Genomic DNA, 25,393 nt, shown 5'->3' on the forward strand with positions numbered 1-25,393 from the left:
TATTGCTTTTTGCACCCATCCACAACCTTGTTTCTTCATGAAACCACCAGGCTAGGTACATGTTCTCACCAACCATACTTCATGATATAAACAGTTATAGAATTGGAAAGAAACTAAAAACACCAACTCATTCTATAAAGACTCTCCTCTGACATCTGCTTATCTACCTTTTTCTGCTGGAAATTTACTGGATCCTTTTCTCATTTCCCAAGCTGTACATTTCTTTGTTATCTACCCAGTCGTACTTGTATTGATGGCATGACTCCTCGCTGAATTTCAGCAATGTGGCCTTTCACATAGACCCAGATCTCTCTTGATCCTAGTCTTAACACCAGACCATGAACATTATACCACTTCTTGTTAAAAAGATCTTACACGTGCTATAAATTCTGTATACTCAGCTGCCCATCCTATAAGGATGTACAGACCTCGTGCAGAGATCTGCTAAGAAAGGCTAAGTACAAAAATAAGAAACTACTCAATTGCAGAGTTACATACATCTCCTCTCAGGAGATGAGGTTAATTTCAGGATCTAAAGCAGAAAACCAGACGCTTAAGAATTAAACATACTGGAAAGAAGTCAAATTCATTTTTCTTCAAAAAATGGCATAACCTTTTTCAGTACCATATGGAAAACCAGCAGAATCCTAGAACACAACTGGTGTTGATAACAGCACGCTACTGGCTAATCATTTTTATGAAGGTCACCCTGATTCATGCAGCCAGGCAGCATCTTACCACAGTCTTTCACTTTTCATTGTATTAGATCCTACCAAACACAAATGCCACCTACTAAGCTGTTTCCCAAGCATTATCATGAAATTGAGATCAGAGGCTTAAACTTGTTGCTTGAAAACTGATTGTTTACAACGGCTTACAGAGAATTAAAATTCTAGTTTTTAATTGTACAGTAACAGTCTTTTACCTTTATATCTGTCCTCTCTAAGGCATTGCAGAGTCTTAGAAAACTATAGCATTTTAAAGTTAGAAGTCCTTGATAATGCAGTATTTTTTCCAAGCCTCTGCAGCACAAGTATTGCATCAGCTAGAAACTAAGCATACCATATGCATGCCAACACATACTTTCACAGTAATATTTAGTACTTATCAGCAATTAATCATGAATCTTCTTAGGAAGCTGTTAAACAATATTATTCTAATTTACTTATTTTATAGCTGGTCTAAATGGAATCAGAATGATGAGGAAATCTTCCTAGAGCATCAGAAAGAGCCATTCGAGAGGTGATATGAAAAACATGAATTCTCATTCTCAGGGTGTTACTCTTTGTAAAATTTACATTCTAAATTTTAACTCTGCTGAAACAAGTGGCAAAATTCTCATGACTTAAGCCAAAACTTAACAGAAACCCACATGAGGGAAAAAATAATTAAAAAAAAGAACCAAAACCAAATTGCCATAGATTTGCAACTTTTCCCTTCTTTAAGGTGAAGGTATGAGGCCTGATTTTCTGTTTTAGAGTATACGTGTGATAGGTCCTGCTTATTTTCTGCAGTGCAAATATTTTTCCTCTTCCTGTTTTTTCCAGGAAGATTATTTGAATAGGCAGAATAAGTAGATCAGAATTCTGTCAGTACAGGTACAAAGAAAATAACATCTAAGAAACAGAGCAGGTTTCTTTCTGATTCCTTACTTTCTCCCCCTCCAGCATTTCATTCAGTCTTTAAAGTTTGTGTATTGCTCATATTCCAACACGCTGAGAGACACCTGCTTAATTTACAGTGAAAATAGAAGCCACAGGCAACAAGGAAATCTAAAAAAAAAAAAAGAAAGAGATGGAAGGTGTTTCCAGGGTTTTAAAGAAGGTCATGAGCAGACTTGGAAACAAATCCTGCTTTATTCACTAGATCTTGCTGCCACCCTAAAAGCAAGTTAAGGATGCAAACTTTGGTTAAGGATTGAGCTATTTCTTCATACTTCAAAGCTAAACAAAGTAAGAAAGGGAAAAACTTGGAATTCTCCTAATATTTATGAAGACTAAAAAAGATTCCTTATCAGGAAGAAAAACTTTTAGAATTTCAGTAACAATAAGTGAACAACACAAGATATGTAGCTCACTCTTCTCCTTTCAATTCAACCTCCCTTTTCATATCTTTTTTCACTTTGCCTTTTAAGATATTTGAAATTGTTCATATTTATAGGTAACTGCACAGTCACGTGTTGTTGCTTTCAAGCCCCTCAGAAAACAAAGCTTGTTAGTTGAGTGTCTAGACATGGCCAAAGTGTCTAGCTTATTCTACTTTATTTAGAAAAGTAGGCATTATATGTGACTAGAAATATCAACTGTCACTAAATCAGCAATGGTAGAAAACATCAACTGAATTACCATGGAAAACAGAAGAAAGAATCTGTTAGCATCTTGCTAAGCATTGCTTGTGTATAATTGGGAAGTGAGTGTTTATTAATTTTTTTTGTTAAGCTTGCAGCCATCATTCTTCCCCTTTTAACTTTGTGTTTTAATACAGTCTAATTATATAATCATAGCTTCTTAAATAATAACACAGAATATAATTTTGTTGTACTCTCAGATCCACTTCTATAGATTTTTGCAACACCGTGTGCACCATGCATATATTGCACGGGCCCAGCCTTTTAGTAGTATACACGATAGCTACACAGACATCTGGTTTTATACAGCATTTCATACACTGCAATAACAGCATAGAGTTAACATACAACAGGCGAACCACCTAAATTCAGTTACATTTGTTGTGTTCATATCTAAGGAATGCTGTGCAACTCTCAGAAACAGAAGTTGGACATTATTGGCAAAGAACTATGTTAGTAAAATCTATCCCTTAATGCAGTGAAGCTCTTGAATATCTCAGCCAGGGGACCAGGACTATGTTTAGTTAGAGGGTTTTTATAATACTGTTTGTACACTAATATAATCAAGAGACAGTGCCCACCAGAGGAAGATGCAGCTTAAGTATTTGATAAAAGACGGTGAGGAAAGAGTTAGGTAAAACTACGGATAATAGCAAGATGGTTAGCATTAGCAATAACAAAGCTGTGTTCCTGTCACATGAGGTGTCAGTGTGTATGAACAAGGTTGGTCTTTGAGCCTCCTTGATTCTGAGGCTGCTGTGTGTCTGGTTAGTTGTCCAGCCAGCAGAATGGCCTGAGGAGTCAGGGTGGATGCCTTGAATACCTTATCTACAACAGCATTCACATTTCCCTGAAAAAAGAGTCACTTACCTGAGACAGTGTCCAGTTTATCACCCACATCTTGGCACCACCTGGCCTCTTGAGTGCAGGCTGTTCTGCAGTTGTAGTGCATTGCTAGTTGCCCTCCAGTCAAGTCGGTGGGTTGCCTTCTGCTAAGGAGGTAAAAGATTTCCTAAAACAAAACACTTTGCTGGTCTTTCTCAGATACAACCTTTCAGATACAAGAATCTTCTACAGGTCAGCTCCTCCATGCAGGCTGCACCCTAACAAGCAATAGCCCACACGCTGCTGCTCGGAGTTGCTTTAGAAGGCCAAGTCCTCTCACTCCCCCTAGGCTTCATGATTTGGGGCAAGGATAGCACTGACCCCAAACCCAAGACTCACCCCAGCTTTTCCAAGATCTCAGGGCCACTTGTTACTTTGTCACTTCTCTGAATAATTTTCTTTCTTCCCCGGGCCTAGTAGGTTCCACAAAGACGCTTTATGGAGGGTTTTTTTGGTTTGGTTTTGTTTTTTGCTTCTTGGGCTTTTCCCAACCTACTCCAAATCCCCATGGGTTACACAGTTTCTGAGACTGCTCCTCTGGCCGCTTTGGTGGAGACCCACAGCTCCTTCGAGCTCCTTCAGCTAGCAGTACCACTCTCACACAATACCAGGCTAAGCCTCTTGCCAAGCTGCTTTCAGCAGCACCCAGCAGAACGCCCCTGCTCTGCACCGGACTGTGACCATGCCATGCTCAGTTCACACTCTCCTTCTTTGAGAGTTTGAAGCTGAGAGACAACATTGCACTCAAGGCCTGGGAGTAAAAGTTCTAAATTAATTGCTGCATGCAGGTTTATTCTTTTAATAGCATGAGATGCTATGAATACCTGTTTACCAGTGTAAAAAAATGGTCTGATGTTTTACTGTATAATTGGATTCCATTATTTATTTTATGCTGTATGAAATAATAAGCGTAGGCTGGCTTCAGCTCTGACTTACGCTCTCATAAACCTAGAGTAATTTGTTTGACTGTAATGGAATTACTAAGGAGTTGCATAGAGTTATAAAATCAACTGAAGAATCTGCTGTAAGCATATTACACATGGAAAGGAAGGCAGAGGGAGGTGCTACATTCAACTCTGAGGGCCTTTACCCGATTTTTATATATCTACTAGAACTTTTTCATACTGCTTGGCTTCTTTATTTTCAAATAGAATTCAGTAGTGGAAATAATTACTACATTTTAAAACTAAAATCTCCTTAGAATCCAGAACAAATCACCTGCCAATACTGAGACTAGTAGTACTTTATGTCTTGTTGTTGATAAAAACATTTCTGCTGTTATATTGAAATCTCAGGTCCACTAGTAGAATTTGACTGGAAGTGAAGTACTGAAAAGTCTTGAAGAGTAAACTCATCACTGTTCTTTTGTCTGAGAACAGAAACACGTGATTTTTCTCGTATGTATCCAACATAAGAGGAATATGAAAAATAAGCAAATTTTGTTGCAATTAAATTGTGGGGTTGAATTTGGCTTGCATTTGACTGCTACCTCAGCATAACATAAGGGAGATTGCGATACTGGCACATTTACCCGTCCCTTCAAACGTTCTGCCAAATTCTTGACTGTAGACAAAAGAAATCCCACAATACTCATGAGAGAGATTAGGGCTTGTTGGCGTTAATATCCTGTGGTCCACACATTGAACATATTATAAGGAGTCTACCAAAAATACCACTAGATCTCCATTAGGATACAACATTTTAAAATTGTGTTTGTTAGAATAAACCAGTTGCATAAGAGGGCCAGTACACTGCTGCATCAGTTGTCATTAGCCAGCAAATATGCTGGCAACAGTTTTATCCAAAAAGATCAGTGCTACATATTTTCAGTCCTTGAAGGCACTATATTAAAAGGCAGCGTTCTGTTAGCATTTCTAGTTTACTGTTTCCATATTTACTATTTTAGCAATAATTTCTAAAAGAATGACTTATGAGACAATACCCTCGATGCAGCTGGAGTTAGGGCTAAGGATAGTTGCCAGCAATTTAAGATGAACTGATTACAAGACTGTTCTGTTTATTTCTGAAGCAAGCATGACTAATTCAAAATTATTTCTTCTTCATAAAGCAAAAATTTTAAGGCTATATTGATTGATTTTAATCAATAAGCAAATAAAACAAAACTGTACTTCTGGTAATCAGAGTCTTCTAATTCCTGAAGGAATTAAATAAAGAGAAAGGAAATTTCAGTACAAGATAGACAGAGCAATCCCCAAAAATATCTTTCAAATTATTAAAACATGAATCTCAAAATACAGTATTGCTGTGTCCTGTCCCTTGTAGACATGGAAAGACAGAAGACACAGAAGACATGGAAAAAGCAGCAAACAATAATAATGTAATATAATTACATGAAGCTTACTTTCCTTCAAAAAATAAAATTAATGCAGTGCAGCTCTGTGTTCTTTAACAGGGTTGTAGCCTGTACTCTTGCAGTCAAAGAATTGACAGGGTCCAGAATTCAGTGATTTAAAAGCATACACAAACAGATTCAAGATAAAAAGTAGGGCCAAGTACTAAAACTGAATGACAGCATTGCATTAAAAGTTTTATCTTTACAGTGTTCAGATGGGAAAAAAAAGTTTATGTAAGTGGCAGTGTTTTTCCTAATGTCTACATGGATAATGTGGTTTACACGAGCTAAGGGTTTGCCCCTAACAGTGTTTTTTGAATGTTTGCTCTTTCTATTTTCTTAATAAGAAGAGAGAAAACATGTAAGCAGGACCTTTCTTCCTTTGGAGTTCTACTCCTGCTGTTTTTTCCCCACGCATGGTCATAATTTTCTATATGTCACACCATAATTTCCTCTGCAGCAGCCAGTTTGATATCACAGAATTTTATGACTTCAGGTGAAAGAATAAGCAGCGGGAGCAGATGAATGCCTCAGTACAAAAACCACGCAAAGAGGACCTAACTAAAAAATAGAGGAAAATAAAAATAGAACATGTAGAAAGAACTCTTCCCCCTCTCCCCTCTTTGAGCTACTGTAAATTAGTTCATCTTTAACATAATAATAATTTTTTAAAAAGTTATCCATAAAGCACTGATCTAACCTAAGCAATATTTTGGTCAAAAAGAATGCAGGATTGGAGCCAAATGCAATAAAGATGAAGCACATAAAGTAAAATGGCAGTATGTCATTTAAATTATTTGATCATTACACCCAATTGCAGACTAAAAGAATTTTAAAAGAAATACTATATTTTTTCCATGTCACCAAAAGCTGCTGTCTTGGCAGCTTGGTTTATGCAAATCATGGACCTTGATCATACAAATCATCCTTTCCCTCACTGACTTGCACCATTTATACCAATGCAACTATTTACACCAGTAAACTTTTGTAGCACATGAATTGGAGAAAGGTATCATTACATATGAAATTGTATTGTGAAACACAAAATTCACGTTTCAGAATGAAAATACAGTAACAAAGACTTAGCAAAGAACTATTTGGAAAGCAGTGGCACTGTGGCCATCATGATGTAAAGATATGGTAGGCAAAGGTAATACAGAGTGTTCATACCTTACTTTTTTTGTGAGAAAAAGCTTTCAAACAACCATTCCGTACATCACTATACTGAACATAATTTTCTATGCTTTTACTTAGTCGTTATTTAACTAGCTGTGATGCCATCATCACCAGAATCGTAGACACCTGCCTAATTTTTACCAGCCTGTGGGTTTACTCACCATATACACACTTAAATAACGGTGTGCATCTTTGCAGGACAAGGATCATTTCTGAAGTACAAATGACTTCTAAACTGTAGTTTAAATATTAGAGATGACAAAGAGAAAAGTCTGGAATAATAGAGGAACCAGACCAATATATTTTAAAATGTAAATTAAAAATGGGTAAAACATGAGTTTTTAGAACTGTCTGAAACTGTGCTGTTTTTTTCTTGTGAAGACACAGCTCTGTATCCTAATAGAACATTAATAAGAAATGGTTTTGTCCCAATCTTTATAAGATGCATCTGCTTCTTTAATGTCACTCGGATTCGCAGAGCTTAAACTTTATATTAAAAAAAGGGCCCAGTATGAAAATAACAAAGCTAATTTAAGGTTTAGATTAAAAAGCACTAGGTGAGCTATTTGCAAAATTATTTTCTGTTATCTACTATACTATGGCACAGCCCTTTGCCTGAGGTAACTATATTTCCAGAAATAATAACCTTACAGTGGTGACAAAAATCAAAGTATTGGTGCATGTGTTTTAGAAATAACTCATTGACTGTATATAGCTTATGCTTTACATTGTTTTCATACTTTAAGCTGTCACTTTAATTCCTGTTTTCTGTTAACCTTTTAGGACTTGTTTGAGGGTTTGTGGTTTGTTTTAGTGGTTTGTTTTAGGGTTTAGTAAACTGGGGAAGAAAACTCAAGGGAAAATTATGCAAACACATCTTGGGGAAAGCAAATTGAAACTACTCTAAGGGCTGCATTTTAAAGACCTATCAATTATATGTACTAAAAAAATTTTGGTCGTTGACTTGGGCATCCATTGGAGCAGGCATGGCTGAGCCATGGGGAAATTTGACAAGACTCTGTTCATAGGGGGAATGTGAGCAGTCACAGTAATTTGATAATCCACGTTAAAGCCCAGTTTTGCATAAAACTCCTGTGAGCAACTCAGGATAGAAAAAGAGACTGTACTAATTTTTAGAGATGGTTGTGTTGCATTGGGCTAAAGAACATTGTGGAAGTAATAACTCATTCTGTAATAAATCTTACTGTACCTTTTGTAGGAAAAAAATCCCTCTGGTCTCTTGGGTTGTTGTCATTCTGTCATCTTTAAACAGTATTACGTGTACTTAAAAAAAAAAAGCTATACAACAGCATTGCCCTTTGTGAACTGTAGTGAAGCATTTTTAAGCAGAAATGTGAATGCTTTCATTAAACTGTTCAATCACTGATCTCTTAGGAATAGCAAATGTTTATTTAAAAAGGTCACAGGAAAAAATTTCAGCACAGCTTCTGGGAGGCTGGAAGCACATTAAGTGTGGGAGTTCACAGAGCTACTGCACTGCAAGGTAATAGTTGGATTGAGAACAAGACACAGCAACATGCTGTGGTCTTGTTTTGACTGTAAATGATTTGGAGTCCGGTGAGTATTCTTGTGTGCAAAATCTGTTTCTTAGCGACGGAGCAGGGAGAAGCGAGAAGCGAGTCGGTAATAAGTACATGGAGCCTTCTGAGTCAGAAATACACTTTTTGCTTGGGGGTGCAACGGGGTGTCCATAGCCTGAGCTTGGAGTGAGTAGTCAGGACCTTCAGAATTTTGCTCCTACATGTGGTACAGGATTCTTCGTGGCCCTGCACTAATGAGCTGAGTTAATCCTGTTGGGCAGAAGAAGGCAGCACCAGGAGATCCTAATTATAGCACTAGCCCAGGTCTGTTCTTCACCCAGCTGCCTAGGGCAGAGAAGCAGGTAGGCAGGGTGAGCTCTAGCATGGGGAAGAGGCGGAGCAACAAACTCAGTTAAGGCATCTCCTTTACAAATCTACTAGCCTATGTAGTCATATGAAAGTCTGGCACTTATAGCCTGCCACCTACTTGGGAGGGATCCTGACGTTCCTTTTACCCTAACTTTTTGAGTATACTATAGAGACAGAGAGACATTTCTCGGAGTGAGATTTGTTTCTGAATCTTTCTGCCTTGCTTTTGCTGTCTGTACAGCGGAAGCTGATTATCTATCTACCTAACAAAAATATTGTGTGGATAAGGCTTTTGTCATGTATTTGAAGTGAGAGGCTATTATGTACTTAAAGATACAGCAGTTTTTGATATATAACTTCTTTGACAAACCAGAGAGAATGGAAGTAAAGGATATGAGTTAGATTTTCATTTGTTGTAAGATACTATCACACAGTTATTTTCAGTGGAGTTGTGCCAAATTCCATCCAGGTGAGGAACTTGGCTTGTAACTGTTTTTTGGGGTTTTAATCCTTGCTTCCAAACCCTCACCCGACTCTACCTTTATATTATTCTTTGCTTACATATTTTATCTGCAGTTCCATATGCGGGAACAAGCTTGACACCTGATTCTTATCTCAAGCTTAATTTTGTTATGGTTTTAGTTTGTTGATTTCAATTGCATTATAGTAATTTGAGGACCACATTCAGTCCATGTGATCCAGGATCAATGATTCAGTTTTGTTTTGCACACCTGTTTTGACTCACAAAACAGGTGAGTCAAATACAAAATTATGTATTTGTATAACTTTTCTAATGAACAATAGGAGAAGAGGATACATAAAAGGATGCTGGAATATTCCAGCCAAGTTTGGTTTTTTTCTCTGCTGATTTGGTAAACGTAAGCACTGAATCTGAACACCTGACTCTATTGTCTCACTCACTATGTTTTGGTGTAGGACTTTCTTTCATTCCAGCATTATGCCTATGTTTGTCACTGCATCAAGGATGCGAGAGATTTATTTTTTTTTATATTTCTCCTTTTTTATAGTCCTTCCTCCTGACACAGAATCTTACCTTGAATCTGTTTGACTGTAAACAGATTCTAGTTTCTCCTTTTTCAAAATTGAATATACATACCTGCAGTGAAACACAGTCCCCTGATGTCCTGATCGGGTCCAAGGTGGAGACAGTCGTGGCAGTGACCTTCTTCCTCTGTTGCATGTATCTCAGTTATTCTGCAAAACACTTATTTGGTAATAAATTTAATAGTTAAGATCCACCAAGAATTGCCCTTCCTCCTTCAGCTCCACTCAGCAAATTATCTGAAGTCCCTATATATATACCCCTCATATAGATATGCATATTTATATTTATTAATATATATAGTGTAGGTGTATATAAAATATTTATAATCCTTTTATATATCTATAGTATGTAAGTGGTATATATGCCTCATAAATAGTTTTACCAAGACTTGGAAGATTTAGAAACTTCTTTTTGCAGAGCTCTGGAACACTTATAGTGAAAGATCATGTTATAAATGTGGACAACCTTGGTTTTCATACTAGATATGCTGCAGAATGAGGAAAACTTCGTAGCTTGACCTCCATGTATGATGGGGAGAGAGAGGAGTGATGATTGGTGAATAACAAGGGAAAGAGGAGATTTGCTTTGGGGCCATTAAGAAATTGAGGAGAGGGTTTTTTTTTTCTTATTTTGCAAAACTTTTGCTTTAGTGATTTTCCCCCCAAGTTTTGTTTTCATCTAGATTTTCCAGTTGATTCCAACTGTAACTGACTTGGAAATCTCTCCTTTGGGAAGCCCTGGAATTTAGGTTATTGACTGTTGTCTGTTGCTCATTGCCTGCTGGGAAAGGAAGTGGTATTGTCGATTACTGTAATAGAAGGCCAATTTTTCCTTTATTCCTACACTGATACATCAAATCTGATTTGTTATACAGAAAGAGTTCCATACAAAGATTATGGTGTGTTATTTACGAAACCTCAAAACATTGTAGTCTATTATAGATGCAGAGTGAATTTTTCTTTTAGCTATACAAAAAGAATCTGATAGTGGTATTAAATTTCAGGTATAGAAGTACAAAGAACATGCTGTGTGGCAGAGCGAGTGCATGAACAGAATTTGTGACCGTGAACTAGTACCTCTGTCTGCTTTGTCCGTTTTATTCCCCATTTTGTTTTTAAGTAACCTAAGTGTTTTATTTTCTGTATTTCAATTTCTCGATCTGTGTAACAGCAAGAGTAATTTACCTGGTCCACAAGGGTGTGTGGACTAGGCTTTGTAAAGTGCTCAGAACCTCCCTCTGGCAAAACCCAGTGTATCTTCAGGATATCATTTATCGGCTCCAGCAGCTCTGCCTCAAACACTGAACTTCTTTACAAAGGTATTAGTGCCAGGTGGTTAATCCCTTTTGTTGTAGGTGTTTTCACTTCCCTAGCTCTGTTGCACTAAAAGCTGGCCCTCAAGCACCTCTCTAGATGAATTTGACAACACTGGAGGAATGACTTCACTCTGTTTAAAAACTTCGTTTTGTATGATTACTGTTATGTTCGGGACTCTGTGGTGGGTTTTGGTTTCATTTTTTTTTAATGTAACTCTTTGTTTTACAGATGAGGGCAGGAACGCAGTTGACCGTGCAGGTGGTGCACATATTGTAGTAGACCATATAAGGTCACTGTGCAGTAAAACAGATCCAGCCAGTGAGAAGCTCTTGACTGTCTTTTGTGGCATGCTGATGAACTATAGCAATGAGAATGGTAAACAACACCGAAAATTTGCTTTATGTCTACCAGGAGAACAACCCCATCAAAAAACCAAAAAACATGACAGTTAAAGCCAGCTGTAGGTTTACGTTGTGGATACTAACACTAAGTTATTCTGAAAAGATCAAGTACCTCAATTCACACATATAATTTTCTGTTTCAGTAAACTTATGTTCCCAAAAATACTAGATATCTTCCTGATGCAATTCCATATAGCATATCATATAAAGTTTTAAATCAACATCTGGAATTTACTTCTTTGTCTAAAAGCAATACATGGAGATGTATCATACACCTTAGGAAAAAACAGATTTACAGAAGTAAATTAGAAGGCTACATTAAGTCCTCTCTTTTTCATTTAGTATCAAACAACACCATAAGACTAATTTGTCACAGGCATGCAGTGTTGCCTTGTTGATGGTTTGGGGGTATATATGCCAAACAGTTTTCCTTAATAATTTTTCTCCTTGTGAAATGTATATAAAACCACATTACTTTCTTCTAACATAAACGGGGAATAATTTATGTGTATGTTCAACACTCTTCTGTGTCTACTAATTATGAGTTTATGTTCTTTATCCCATTAAATGGAGATGTTTAGGGGTGGGACAAAAACACAAGATAGTACCTTAAATGAGAAATCCTTGACCACTGAGGGTAAGAAAATAGTATTCTACACTAGTTGTACAAACGAACTGATATTTTAGTACATAGTTTGCTTTTGCACACAAGCATGGTAATATGCCAAAGCATATTTTACAGCATTCACACATTTCCAAGTTTTTCAAAATTTGAATCTCTAGGAAAATTGGGATAAATGAGGAAAGCTAAATAGAGGCTGTTCTCCTGACTTGTAATGGCACAGACTGCAAATGTAGTTAGCTAATCACATTGTTTCTTCAATCATGCCTATTTCCTGAATCGTAGTGTTTTATTTTAGGAAGAAATAACTTCTTTATTAGCTGCTTACCATTTCCTTGAAGTTATCACTTGATGTAACTCAGTTTCCAAACCTATGTCCCTGAAACTCTTCTACTTTTCAGGATGATCCATAGGCTTTTTTTTTTTTTTTTTACCTTTACTGTATAAATTTTTACTCTGCTTTATCATCTCTTCTAGCATAGTTTCCTTATGTGTTTTTTGTGCCATCTCTCTGGAGCTCTCACTCTTAGTGTTACTTATCCACCTCCAAATATCACTGTTGTATGTGTCTCATCTCTTTCTCTTGTTCTTACATTCTTTTTTCTCCTCTTTTCCTAGTATTACCTAAGAATACTTGTTTACACTACTTCTTCCTTCTTCTCCAAATAGCAATTTTCTAGTTCCTTTATTTCCTATATTTTTCAGGAACTGTTTTGCTTGATGTCTGCATGAGTGTCACATTTTGTTACATGTCATAGTGTTAACTCCATATTTTCTTTATTTGTTAAAATATTTGGAACAAATAGATATTCTCACCTCTAAGCTACCAGAATACCAGGATTAATTAAGACTAATAAGCATCCAGTATATTTGGTAGCTCAAGACAGACCAATCCAAAAGCGCTGTGTAGAGATACTGTATCAGTTTTGCTTCAGTGACCCAGCTCCCAGCAGATCTTCCCTAGGAAAACTAATTATGAGATAAATCTCCCAAACAAGCACCTTCTGAACAGTTTAACTGTTATGAACATTGAATAAGTGACTCATTCCATCTAGTAAAATAGTTTATTCTGATGCAATCAATAAAGCAGTTGTGTAGTTCAGTGACAACTAGGGGGATTCACTAGCTGCCCTCCACGCTGCTAAATGACATCTTTCATTTCGCACAAACTAACGAACTGACACAATATCCACAGGAGCCACTGAAGCAATGTCAGAAGTGAGAAGTGCAGGAGTATTCCCAGCTCCTGGATCTGGATGCACACCACCATCCTGTCCTACCACCACATACTTGGTGGTCTCCATGAGAAAGGGCCTTTTGGTAGGGACCCAGCTCCTGTTTGGCCCGGCACCCATGGGTATGCTGTGTAAGATCTGTATCCTGTATTTCCATTGTGAATTTGCCCACTGACTGGGGCAACCACTGAATTAAACCCCAAATAATCTGCCAAATCAATATTTAAAAAATATGAGAAGTTAGAGGATTAAATTTTTAGAAGAAAACTCAGTGACCATACCTGCAGCATGTGCATGGAGAGACAGGTAATTGGCCTGTCTTGCCAGTTTTGTTTTAAGAGCCACAAGTACAATTGGACCATAGCTGTGAACTGCTCTAAAAATATCACCTACGGACAATCACAGATTTTCAGGACAACAGTCAATGTCAAATCTAAGCCCAAGACAACCACTTGCTTCCATGCATTGCAGCATCAGGTGGATAATATTATGAGTAAAGGTGGTTCTTTGCTGACCTGTTAAACATGAAAACTCAGATTGTCCTGACAGTTAATTGTGCTCACAGATTAGCAGATACCACTTTCAGGATTTACTTGCAAAGGCTTGATCCCATGTTACTTAGAAAGAAGATAAGCACTGTATTGGTTTTGCTGAAGCACGAAGAGTATGGGATTGCAGCCTAGAGTCCCAGATTGCTTTGTCAGTAGTTATGGAAACAAATTGGACAAAAATAAAAGAAAAAACATTGGAAATGTAAGAAGGAAGTCTTTCAGTCTTTGAAATAGCACTTCTACCTTCTCTGTGCTTGTTTCTGTAATCTTTTCCTGCTTAGCATGCTATGTTACAAAATTACAGGTGGGGACTTTGAAGATTTCTTTACCTCTTTTAATGACTCACACTCATTTTAAGTTGCACTAGCTATCCAGATAAGGATGATTACAGCACATTTGGTTCTTAGTTGCATCTAATTATCTGTGAACACCCTAATATTTTCTAATCCTTAGCATTCTATGAGCAAAGAGTACATAAATTGTTTTATTTTATTCTAAACAGTTCATCATTCCCAGTCAACTAATTGCCCTCATTTTCCAATAGCTACTACTTTATTTTTAATAGCTATCAACTACCTTATTTTTTTTTAACATGAGAGACTCATTCTTGAGTACTTCAAGTTTTTGAATTAGCATAGGGATTTATCACACATGAGTTTTTGTAAAATGACAACTAAAGAGCAGCTACGAATAATATTTTCTTTTCCTAAACAGAGCAAATTAATGGAACATTCTTGTATCTCGTCCCAATTCTGGACACTCAGCTTGCAATTGTAACTCTATTCGTAACACTGTTGTCTAAGCTTTAAAACTAAGATTCCCTTTACAAGGTTCTTGTGCCATCTGCTTGTGTTCAGGAATCATTTTTGCCTGCTCGCTCTCAATTCTGCCTTTGCCTCCTCGGTATCTTATAATTTCATTAGTTGCTACAATGTTAACAGAACAAACTCAGCTTTGGCATCTCTTGCAGTTCTTTTAAGCTTATAAAAAAAAAGTGTTGATTTTTAATTGCGTTGCTAGAAATCAGAGGCTTTTCCTGATGGGACACATCCCTTTGCCTTCAGCCCAGATTATCTTGACCCTCTCTGTCATAATCATATTTTACTACCCAAATTCAATCAGACACAAACAGCTCATCCCTGCTTTCCATTATTAGTTCTTAAAATGCAAAGTTGCAGGTATGGCTAGGAATGAAACAAATGTGTCACACATGTTTGTGAATGTTTTTGCTCATAGCTCAATCCCAAAAAAAGCACGTCTTGACAAAAACCTATAATAATTATTTCTTTGTCAAGCTATGCAAACTTTATTTGGGGTATATACCCGTGCTTAAAGCTGCTGTTTTGGCACCTTTCAGTGGGTTCAGTATGTTGTTGTGCTTCTCCCATTCTGAAGACTGCTATCATTACATATAGTCTCTGTGTAGCTATGAATCTGCTTAAGAGCAAGAGGCAAAGCAGGCTTGGATAAAGAGTGAAAAACTAATAACTAATCTAATAAAACTAATAATCTTATGCAAACACTCACATAAAAGAGTTAGTAACATGAGTAGTTATTCTGCAGATCTCATAATCCTGTGAGCCAAGACTATTTACAAGTTAATGGGATCAGTCTATAAGGTAGCTAATTGTCTCTTGAGATTTATAAAACAAACCATGAAAGCATTTTTAAAGAAATGCAGAAATGATGGAAGAACTAAGCCAATTGGCTTACTAGGTAGTCAAATTGGAGATCAGAAGTTAACTGGATACAGTATGCATGTGTGAAAGTATACATATATTTATATATATATATGGACGTATATATGTAGATAAAAATAATTATGCTTATAGATTTCTTCCTCATCTCATTTCATAATAAACTTCAGTCTGTCAAGGTTGTCTTCCTTCAGTGCCTTTGTAAAATGTAACATTCTGATGTTAAATCATACAACTGCCAAGCCTTTCTTATTCTCACAAAACTCGTAGCGACTGGAATGAATGTTGGGGACTGATTTGCACTGTTTACCATCTGCAGAAGCAATGTAAATAGACAAGAAATGAAAGGGAGATTTATGGCACCATTATTATGGTCTAACAGCAACGTTTCAGTAATGCTTCCTTCTAAGACTTAACCTTTGTTAATTTTCATGCTTGCCGTGGTTTTTGTTTCATTTACATCACAGCTAAAGATGTTTAGCATGCTTTCAAGACCTAAATATACAAATGCAAAGTAACATAAAGCATGTAAAAGCAGATAAAAAGTATGTTTCTTATGACAGTGAGATAATCAATACCATCACTTATATGTTATACGATGATTTAACACAGATGTGAGGATTGCAAGCAGGTTTCTCTAGGGTATGAAATTATGCCACCAATTTGTACAAAACAAGTTTTCCTTTGGCATTATAATCACGGTTACTGATGAAACACAAAATGACTAGTTGTTTTCTGAAATTCTGCCCAAAATCAGCATTTTAAACTCAAATGCCCCCAATAAAGTTCTCAATTTGGGATATTCTCCCCAGATCTTACTTTTTGGAGTTTCCATGTGTGTCACCGAAGGACATGGAGCCATTGAAATTCAAGTTTTAGGTAGGTAATTCTTTGTGCTGGCGCATGTATTGATTGCCTTTTATCTACCTGTATATGCATCTGTACAGCATCACTGTCAGTGCTTTTCACCCCAAGAGAACACAGAGGCATCTTACTAGCACCACATGTGATAGCAGCGTAAAATTTGAGAGAATTTATTTTGTGGCTTTAAGTCATAAATTCAGAAGAGGCATTCAGTTTTCATGCTTCTTGCTCACTATGCATAAAGTTCTGCTTAGGAAGCTGATAGACATGTTGTTTCACCCTGAGACATGATGTTGCCTGGCTTCGTGGCTCACTTTAGTCCTGTGTCAGGCAACTGCTTGTAGGATGGATGCACGCGTCCCCTGAATTTGTCTCCTGCTCTAGTAGGGCCTTAACACTTCCTGCAATGAAAGGCTGACATACGCAGTTATTCCAAGTTACCCAGTCTGCAGTCTTTCATAGGAGACCCTGAGAACTGCTGTCAGTCCCTTCAGCTAAGACTGAACCACTTAGATGTTTTTAATTTCTCTGAACTAAAAAGTGCTGTAGGTCTCCATACCAGTGAGAAGCCTAATACTTTTCTCTTAAACTTCTTCTTAATAGACTTTGCTCTTGTATTTACTAGAGAGAGAGCCTCCTATTGGTGGTAAGGACAGATGTAAATGACAAGTTCAGAATTTGTATGGCAAGCCCAGGCTTAAGTATAAACATAGCAAATAGCTGCTGGCAGCCTTTTATTTTCAAAGGTTTTGCCTCCTGTGCAGCTTTGTGACTCAGGGTTGTCCCGTCTCTGGCAGAGGAGAAAATTTATCCTTTCGCTTACTGCGGTTAAGGCATCAATATTTACCTTATTGGCAATTCTTGTAATCCCATTCCTACCACTGTAGACCATTCCTGTACTCAGGTGCCGTCCTTCTACTCCAGGGAAATGAGACTGGTATGGAGTCAGGTATAATACCTGACTTTTGACCCAGTACAGTTGTTCTTTCTTGGTATATTTTCTTTTTTCCTACTTGGGAATTCTAGAGGCCCTTTAATCAGTGCGCTCCATGCTATCTTGAACAACAATATATCCTTCTATTTGGCTCTTAAGATTCCTGTTTCCTTTCAAAGGTGGATATGGTTTCTCTTTTTCCACTTGTCTTCTCCTCTGCACTTTTTATATATTTTGTATTAAGAAAGAGACAGCAGGAAAAAAACCCTGCTCAAAATAGACAGTTTATGTTTTTGATGTCAGAACGCTTTGCCAAATGAAGCCCATAGAGATTAATTGTCTCTCTGTCCATTACAGTTGGATAAAGTGATTTTAGAGTGACTAAAGGCATAGTCTAGTAACAAAGCAATTTCTTTCCACATAATTTTCTATGGCATTTGTGGTTTGTGTCTTTGTTCTCCTACTCTCCATGACTACCATTTTTCCTTCAGAATCTTTAAGTGTCTGCAGGGGACAATCACAAACCAAGGACAAAACCAGATTATTTACCAGTAACTTGAGTTCTCCTACACAATCATTTTCTCCACAAAAGCATTCCAGCTCCCCCCTCACCAATTTTCCTATTCAGAGATAGATTTTTACAGTCAGTTTGGAATGAAGTAGGAGGGTATAGTAGTGACTCACACATCTGCCAGAGGTAAAATGGCATTCAATGCATGCGCTAGTGCAATTTGTACTTACCTGAAATTTGACAACTTCAGCAGCTCTTTGATGTCTGACACGACGTTCTCATAAATTTCTCTAAAGACCACGAATCTGTGGAAGAGGTAAACCCGCCTCTCCGCCCCCTGCCCCCCCTTCCCAACAGGAAATTCAGTTACTGGTAAGTAATACAGTTTTATTAAAGATGTCAAGCCATAAGGATTCCTGCTCATCCCCAATAGCCTGTAATAACCATGCCATTTACTTACTTAGGGTACCAAATTGATAATTATTATAAAAGTATTTTAAACTGAATATAAATGAATTAAACATTCCAGAATCTTTTCATAATTTTTATTATATTAAAATTTCAAACACACTTGGCAGAATCTTGAAGGCAAAGAGTTTTCCAAGAGCATGAGATGATACTAAATTTGCTAGACTTAAGTTGCAATATGTTTTTATCTCCCTGTAAAAATCTGCAGTTTTTATGTCTCTCATTTCACAGATATAAAAACTCCCAACTGATGTCAGTTGCTCAGAATGAATTCCTTAAAAAAAATAATGAATTCTCCTGTAGGTCTTGACCCAAAGCTAAATAAAGTAATAACAGTTCTCTTGAATTCACTGGGCTTTGGATCCTTGTCTTTTGAGTCTGTAACATTTAAACGTAGTTAAAGGGCTTAGAAACAAAGGAAAAAAGATGCTTAGGAAAATTGCTAAACAACATCTGGTATGTTCATGTCTGCTTCATTCTATTCAGCTGTGAAACAATGTTTTTCTTCTTTGCTATGTTATAGGTAAAATGTGTAAGAGAAAATATTGTTATAAATAATCCTTCAAAACAATCATGTTTCTGCCTAACCATCAAAGCATCTTTCTATTTGCAGACATCTAGGAGCAATAACTTTCTTACTTGTAAATACTATAAACTTTCATCCTATGCAAGAAAGTATCAGAATGGCTTCTAAGGACTTTTCTTAAACCTTCCATTTTTTTGTCTTTATTAAACTTTCTTTTTTCTCAAGCTCCTCATAATCTACATTGTGACTTCCTGTGTTTATAAAACTTTTCATTTATTTCAGTGCCAGTTTATATTCATTCTAATTTTAATTTTCCAGTTTTGATCTTTAAGGGAAAACAGTATATAGGAACATGCTCTCAGATAAATAATTATTTCACTGACATAGTTTTGTTTTATTTTAGTCAGCTAGTCTCAGTGAACTCAGAATCAAGCCCAACATGTATTAGGAACCTGATAACCACAAAATTATCAGTAGCTGCGTAATCCACTATACCCTATGACCATATCAGGAGGGAATATTTCTGGGAATACGTCCCATTGCCAGGGGCAGGGGGAATTAGGAGTCCGTATCTCAAGTCTGGACCAGATCCTAGTGTAGAAGAGTAGAGGAGACAGACGTTTTAATGCTGCTTAGTCTAGAAGCTGCTCTGTGTGAAAAATGCTTTTTTGGTTTAAAGAATAGTACTACGAACAGAAATGCTAACTCACTGTTGTACTTTCTTTTTATGTAGATACCCTGCAGTCACAGCTTATCAATATGGGTGTTATTCCTACATTAGTGAAATTGTTGGGTATTCATTGCCAAAATGCAGCTCTGACAGAGATGTGCCTTGTTGCATTTGGCAATTTAGCAGAACTTGGTAAGTCCACAATATTCATCTCAAATTTACATCCAGTTTTTGTAAAATTAAATCTTAAGACTAAAAAAAGCCTTGCACTGATGCTTTTTCCGTTCCTTTTGGTACACTCAAAATTTAAAGCAAGCAATTTCTGCTTATTGTCTCTAAAATCTATAGTTGTCTCTTTTTTTTCCCTTAAGTAACTGACATTTATTTGGGTACTTAGTACAACCTTATGTTTTATGTTAACGTTCTTCAATGTAACTAAGCACATTTTAAATCATCTAAACTATTTCCTGAGTGCTGCTACTTAACTGTGAATTATTTATTAATAATATAAATAATGTATCCTGGTGTAGCTCCACAAAGTTATATTGGGATTAAATTTGGCTCATGGAAATCACTGAATAAAACTGAGGCAGGCACAGTTCATAAATCTCCCTATACAATATTCTTTTAGGTGTAGACTTTTAACATGTTCTAGACTAAATACTTGCCTGTTTAAATAATGAATACTACTAAGCTGTAGATGTTATTTTTAGCAAGTTTAGTTACAGCTTCATTTAAATTGAAGTTTGTGGTCCTGCTTTGATCCAATGTCTTTGCAAGTGGATTAGTTTTCATTGGAATTCCACAAAGTGTAAACCAACAGGGTGTAAACTAAGGGCCTGCGTTTTATTATCACTTGTAGTTTACATTGCTGCTGTTCTTTTGCTAACCTATTCAGTGAAATTTTAGTCTTATGAGTTTTTTTGCACTGGAGTACAATAATATAGCAGTTATGATAACCTGTATTTCTAAGAAGATTCAGCAGTTCAAAGTATGAAAAATATATCTATGAGTTTGTACTATTTGGTGGCCTGAAGTTATTCACAACTGTCCTAAGTTCATAGATTTCAAGGCCAGAGAGAATATCACGTTACCTAGTGTAGTCTGATTACATGCATAATACCTTTGCTTATAGCAGACAAGTCTACTTTACTTAACAAAACAACAACAGAAAGAGCCATCAAAACAGCACTAAAGAAATGAATAGATCAGAGATCTTCAAGATAGGCGCTATGTATTGTGTCTCCACAGCAGAAAGTATAATACGAGTCGTATACTGGAAATTCTAGTGCTAAAATGCAACTAAAACCATAAGGATATTAAATATAATAAATGGTATCTTCACCAAGAACTAGATTTCCTTTCCGTCTTTGGAAAGATCCAGCTTTGTCCATTTGAGTAATAAGAACCATGGGAAAGAAGCTTAACAGCAGCTGCTTCCCTTCCTGTTCCCATATGCTGAAAAGACGCTCGTTCTTTAAGATTGGCACAAAATTAATTTAGCTTGTAATACTTTAATCTCCCTTAAGCAATAGCTTAGTCAATCACATTGTAACTGTAATATTTTATTTTTGGCTTGTAACTTCAGGGAATTTTATTGTCAGGTTGTCATTTTTCATCACTTAAGAGACAACTGCATTCCACAGATCCCTTGAGAAGCATTATATGAAACTCTTATTCTGTGTCAAAGCAGGGCAAAAACCCAATAAAGAGAGTGATGGTTCTGCTTTTAAAAATACTAGAAAGGTCAAAAATCCACTTAGAATATGCTATGCAGTTGGTGCATATTGAGAGAAAACAATAACAGGATGTGCACGAAAGGGTCTAAGGCTGCAGTTCATGCTTTTTCCCAGTCCTTGGGGTCAATTCTACATTAAAATAATCCCTAACCATCCATTAGAGCAGTAGCAAAGGTGCTGGAAGGTTTCCTAACTACAGATGGCCCTCAGGAGGTGGCAACTGGAGAATGCAGAACACCAGCCCTACCACCTGCATCCCCTGTAATACTGCCAGTGAGGAGGAATAAGATGCAGGCAATGGAGTAAGAGATGCTTTTGTTGAATCTACATTTGAAGAACCGTTATCTGCTGGCTAACCTCCTGGTAGCAAGCTAGCCCGTCTGTAAAGCTGCTTTATGCTATCTGTGCAGTATGAAATGGCCCTGCAACAGTCATGAGCAGATTTCAAAGGAAACGTCACCATCATGAAACCATGTAAATATTAAAGCATTCAGTGCAACTCTTCATCTCTCCCATAGAAAATGGAGTATATAATCTGTTGGTCTTCCTGTTAAGCTGAGGGGAATCAAAGACTTAATATATATTTTTGTAATGTTACTGTTTCTATAGCTACTTTTACATTGTGTTGGGCAGAAACAGCCCCAACAGCCTTGATCATATATTTATATATTTTTAACAGCCTTAATCATCATTAATTCAGGTCAGTACATTTATCTTAAAGTGTTAGACATTTTTCTTTTCATTTAGTGACAAGCATGAGTCTATTGTTCTTGTCTGTGAAAAGCACTATTCGTCATCTTACTGAATAAACCTGGTAATAAAGAGAAAAAAAATAGTCCTACCTTTTGATGTGGTTTGTTTACTTGATACTGAATTTTCCCTTTTGCTTCACAGAGTCAAGTAAAGAGCAGTTTGCCTACACAAACATTGCTGAAGAGCTTGTGAAACTGTTCAAGAAGCAAATAGAGCATGATAAAAAAGAGATGATTTTTGAAGTTTTGGCTCCCCTGGCAGAAAATGGTGAGAATTTGGGGTTTTTTCTTACACTATTTTTATTCATTCCCTTATATGTATTTTGGTATACCAGTGTCTTTTGCAGGCACTAAATGCAGAGCAACTGGGTGCCTCGTTCGGAAGCCGCCATGGTTGATCCTTGTGATGACAGTTTCATATGAAGTGAATAGGTCTTAATTGTCTGAGCATATGACAGGAGCCAAGAAATTGTTGATGCTAATTGCATCTCTGATTCACTCTGTATATGACTATGTTATATTTTATTTCCCTGCAGTGGGAATATCAAAAGCTGCTTTTTAGAGGGCTTTACAACATTTGTCTGCAAAATGCTGGCTCAAGTGTTCATAGTCCATTACATCACCAGGACATCAGTCATTATGTCATTTCCTGGGATCGCAGAACCACTGGCAGTTCCATTTCCTATGGATGTATTTTTGCAAGGGGCTTGTTAATTGCAGAGCTAAGAGCTGGACGCTCTCCCCCTACTGTTCATTGAGAGATCACATACATTTAATTTGGGAGTTTGTTGGCCTATATTATGGTAGCCCCAGGTGACTTGAGTTTCATTCACTGCTCAAGCCAGAGCGAGCAGTGATGTGTGCCCAATCACCCCTCCGGGATGTTCCTCCCAAATGAGTTCTGGGTGGTTTGTATGATCTACCATCTGCCTGTAAGGGAAATGAAGAAATGAATTAACAGGTGGAGCTGGACTGAAGTGGGAAGCAGTTCTGAGTATGGAAGACATCACAGTATTTGATGGCTCTATAACCTTGTTTTAATCACCTCAGCATTAAAGCTTGTTTGAATGGAATAAATTATTAGATAGAATTGTAAACTCTAAAGATTTAGGTTTTATCCTACTCTGTTGTACACACACACTCTGTGTCTGTTTTACATAGTATAAATCGAGACAAATTTTTACTTCAATTTAAAAAGTTATTTTGTCTTTTAAGTGGTATGTAAAAAGAGGATTCCTTTTTTCAGTTCTAAAAATGCACATTTTGCCAAAATATATTCATTTATTACATAATAACTAACAAGTTGCTGTAAGATAGTTCCGTCCTTGGAGACTGACACAGAATTGGGTCCAACCTTTTGCAAGTTTGACATATTTCAGTTCAAATGCTTAATTTTTCTTAGACTATGTTTTATAGTCACAATAAAATTTGATAAGTTTACTGCTGCTGAACATAACTCAGGTGCTTGCATGTTATGAGGTACTCAGCTGAACTCTTCCACTGTGGATTAAAGGCATACTTAAATGAGTTCACTGTGCTGGTACTGTTTAGGTGCTTTTGATTGTAGATAAATAGCAATAGGTCAGCAGGTAAAAACATCTAAATGAAGTATTTGCAGAGTCTGGATTTTGGTGGTTGGGTTTTTTTGAGGTTTTGTTTTGTTTTCTTCTTAAGGACACCGATGTAGCAATTTATATTTCAAATCACAGCACACCTGCAACCTGGTATTCTGTAACTGAGGGAACACTCTATTTTTTAAAGAACCTCAGTGCAAAAGTACCTATTTAAAGAAATCCCAACTGGATATTTTGCATTCCCTAACAAAGTTCATGAGAAAGTCAGCTGCTCTTAGAGGAACAATGAATTTCACTCAGGCAAAAAGCCTAGTGACAACAGGAAACTGAGAGTCAGTCACATCCTTCACCAGAGGTAGAACACTTCTCCTCACCCAACTGTCACTTGTAAACTATATGAAAAAAATATTTCCAAAGCTTTGGCCTTTAAAAATATTTTAACTTGGGTTAAACTCGTTGTTGTTAAAACACCATTTCATGCAGAAAGCTAAGAGAAATCCATTTGTTTGCACATTTCTGCAGAGGTTTGTGACTGTGCTTTCTAAAATCAGCACGCAAAAACTACCAGAATCACTTTCACATAACGAAAAGACATAACCCAGCATCAGATGACCTGCCATTCCCACTGTCGTGGTTTAGCCCCAGCCGGCAACTAAGCACCACGCAGCCGCTCGCTCACTTCCCCCTGGTGGGATGGGGGAGAGAATCGGAAGAGCAAAAGTAAGAAAACTCGAGGGTTGAGATAAAGACAGTTTAATAGGGAAAGCAAAAGCCGCGCACGCAAGCAAAGCAAAGCAAGGAATTCCTTCACTACTTCCCATGGGCAGGCAGGTGTTCAGCCATCTCCAGGAAAGCAGAGGTCCATCACACGTAATGGTTACTTGGGAAGACAAACGCCATCACTCCAAATGTCCCCCCCTTCCTTCTTCTTCCCCAGCTTTATATACTGAGCATGACGCCATGTGGTATGGAATAGCCCTTTGGCCAGTTTGGATCAACTATCCTGGCTGTGTCCCCTCCCAGCTTCTTGTGCACCTGGCAGAGCATGGGAAGCTGAAAAGTCCTTGACCAGTGCAGCAACAACTAAAACATCTCTGTATTATCAACCCTGTTTTCAGCACAAATCCAAAACATAGCCCCATACCAGCCACTATAAAGAAAATTAACTCTATCTCAGCTGAAACCAGGACACCCACTTAACAGAAAGGGGGTTTCGTCATGTGAAGGAGATTCCCAGCTCCAAGTTCACAGGGAAAAACCTGTTAAAGATTGTGTTGTAGATACAACAGAAAAAATATTGCTCCCAAGTCCTATTTCACCACCTGAAAAACATGTTTATCACCTTCTCTGTTGAGCCTTGTTGCCAATAACAACTAAGAAATGAGTTTGCCTTATCAGTTTCGGTGATTACTTGCTCTGAGATTTGATCCAAAAATTCTATATTTTATACTTGCATGTCTCAGTGAAGTCAGTAGCTCTTCCGTACATGAAACAGAAGAAGAAACCCTAAGTTTGTTCTGCAACACAGTTGAAAGTCTTTGGAAAGCCCAAACACGGCACAGTCCTTATGAGTCTGCTTCGTGATAACTGAGATGCCACAAGTTTGCTCTAGAGAAATATCCTCATTTTTGAGAAGTGAAGAGCAGCTCCACACAGCTTCAGCATATAGTTGTGCTCTAAAGGCAGTCCAGAGCCAGGAAAGCACCTGGTAGCACCTGGAATAACAGAAGTTGGCCCTGAGAATTTAAAATTTAAAAATTGCAGTTTTATCTACACAAGCTGTCAGTGAAACCATT

The 25,393-nt window shown here is 37.2% G+C and overlaps 1 protein-coding gene across 5 annotated transcripts in view; it reads left to right on the forward strand.

Moving 5' to 3' along the window:
* RAP1GDS1 (Rap1 GTPase-GDP dissociation stimulator 1) overlaps positions 1-25,393 on the forward strand; it is a 103,535-nt gene that overhangs the window by 65,184 nt on the left and 12,958 nt on the right. For 3 of the 5 annotated variants that reach the window (XM_072862780.1, XM_072862781.1, XM_072862783.1), the window contains 4 exons: positions 11,282-11,428; positions 13,272-13,433; positions 19,596-19,724; positions 22,166-22,291. In XM_072862780.1, coding sequence (XP_072718881.1) covers positions 11,282-11,428; positions 13,272-13,433; positions 19,596-19,724; positions 22,166-22,291 — 564 coding nt within the window. The remainder of the gene's footprint in view (positions 1-11,281; positions 11,429-13,271; positions 13,434-19,595; positions 19,725-22,165; positions 22,292-25,393) is intronic. The other 2 variants (XM_072862782.1, XM_072862784.1) reach the window with 2 other exon arrangements.

The sequence above is a fragment of the Ciconia boyciana genome, chromosome 5 (genome assembly GCF_034638445.1).
Source record: "Ciconia boyciana chromosome 5, ASM3463844v1, whole genome shotgun sequence".
NCBI lineage: Eukaryota > Metazoa > Chordata > Aves > Ciconiiformes > Ciconiidae > Ciconia > Ciconia boyciana.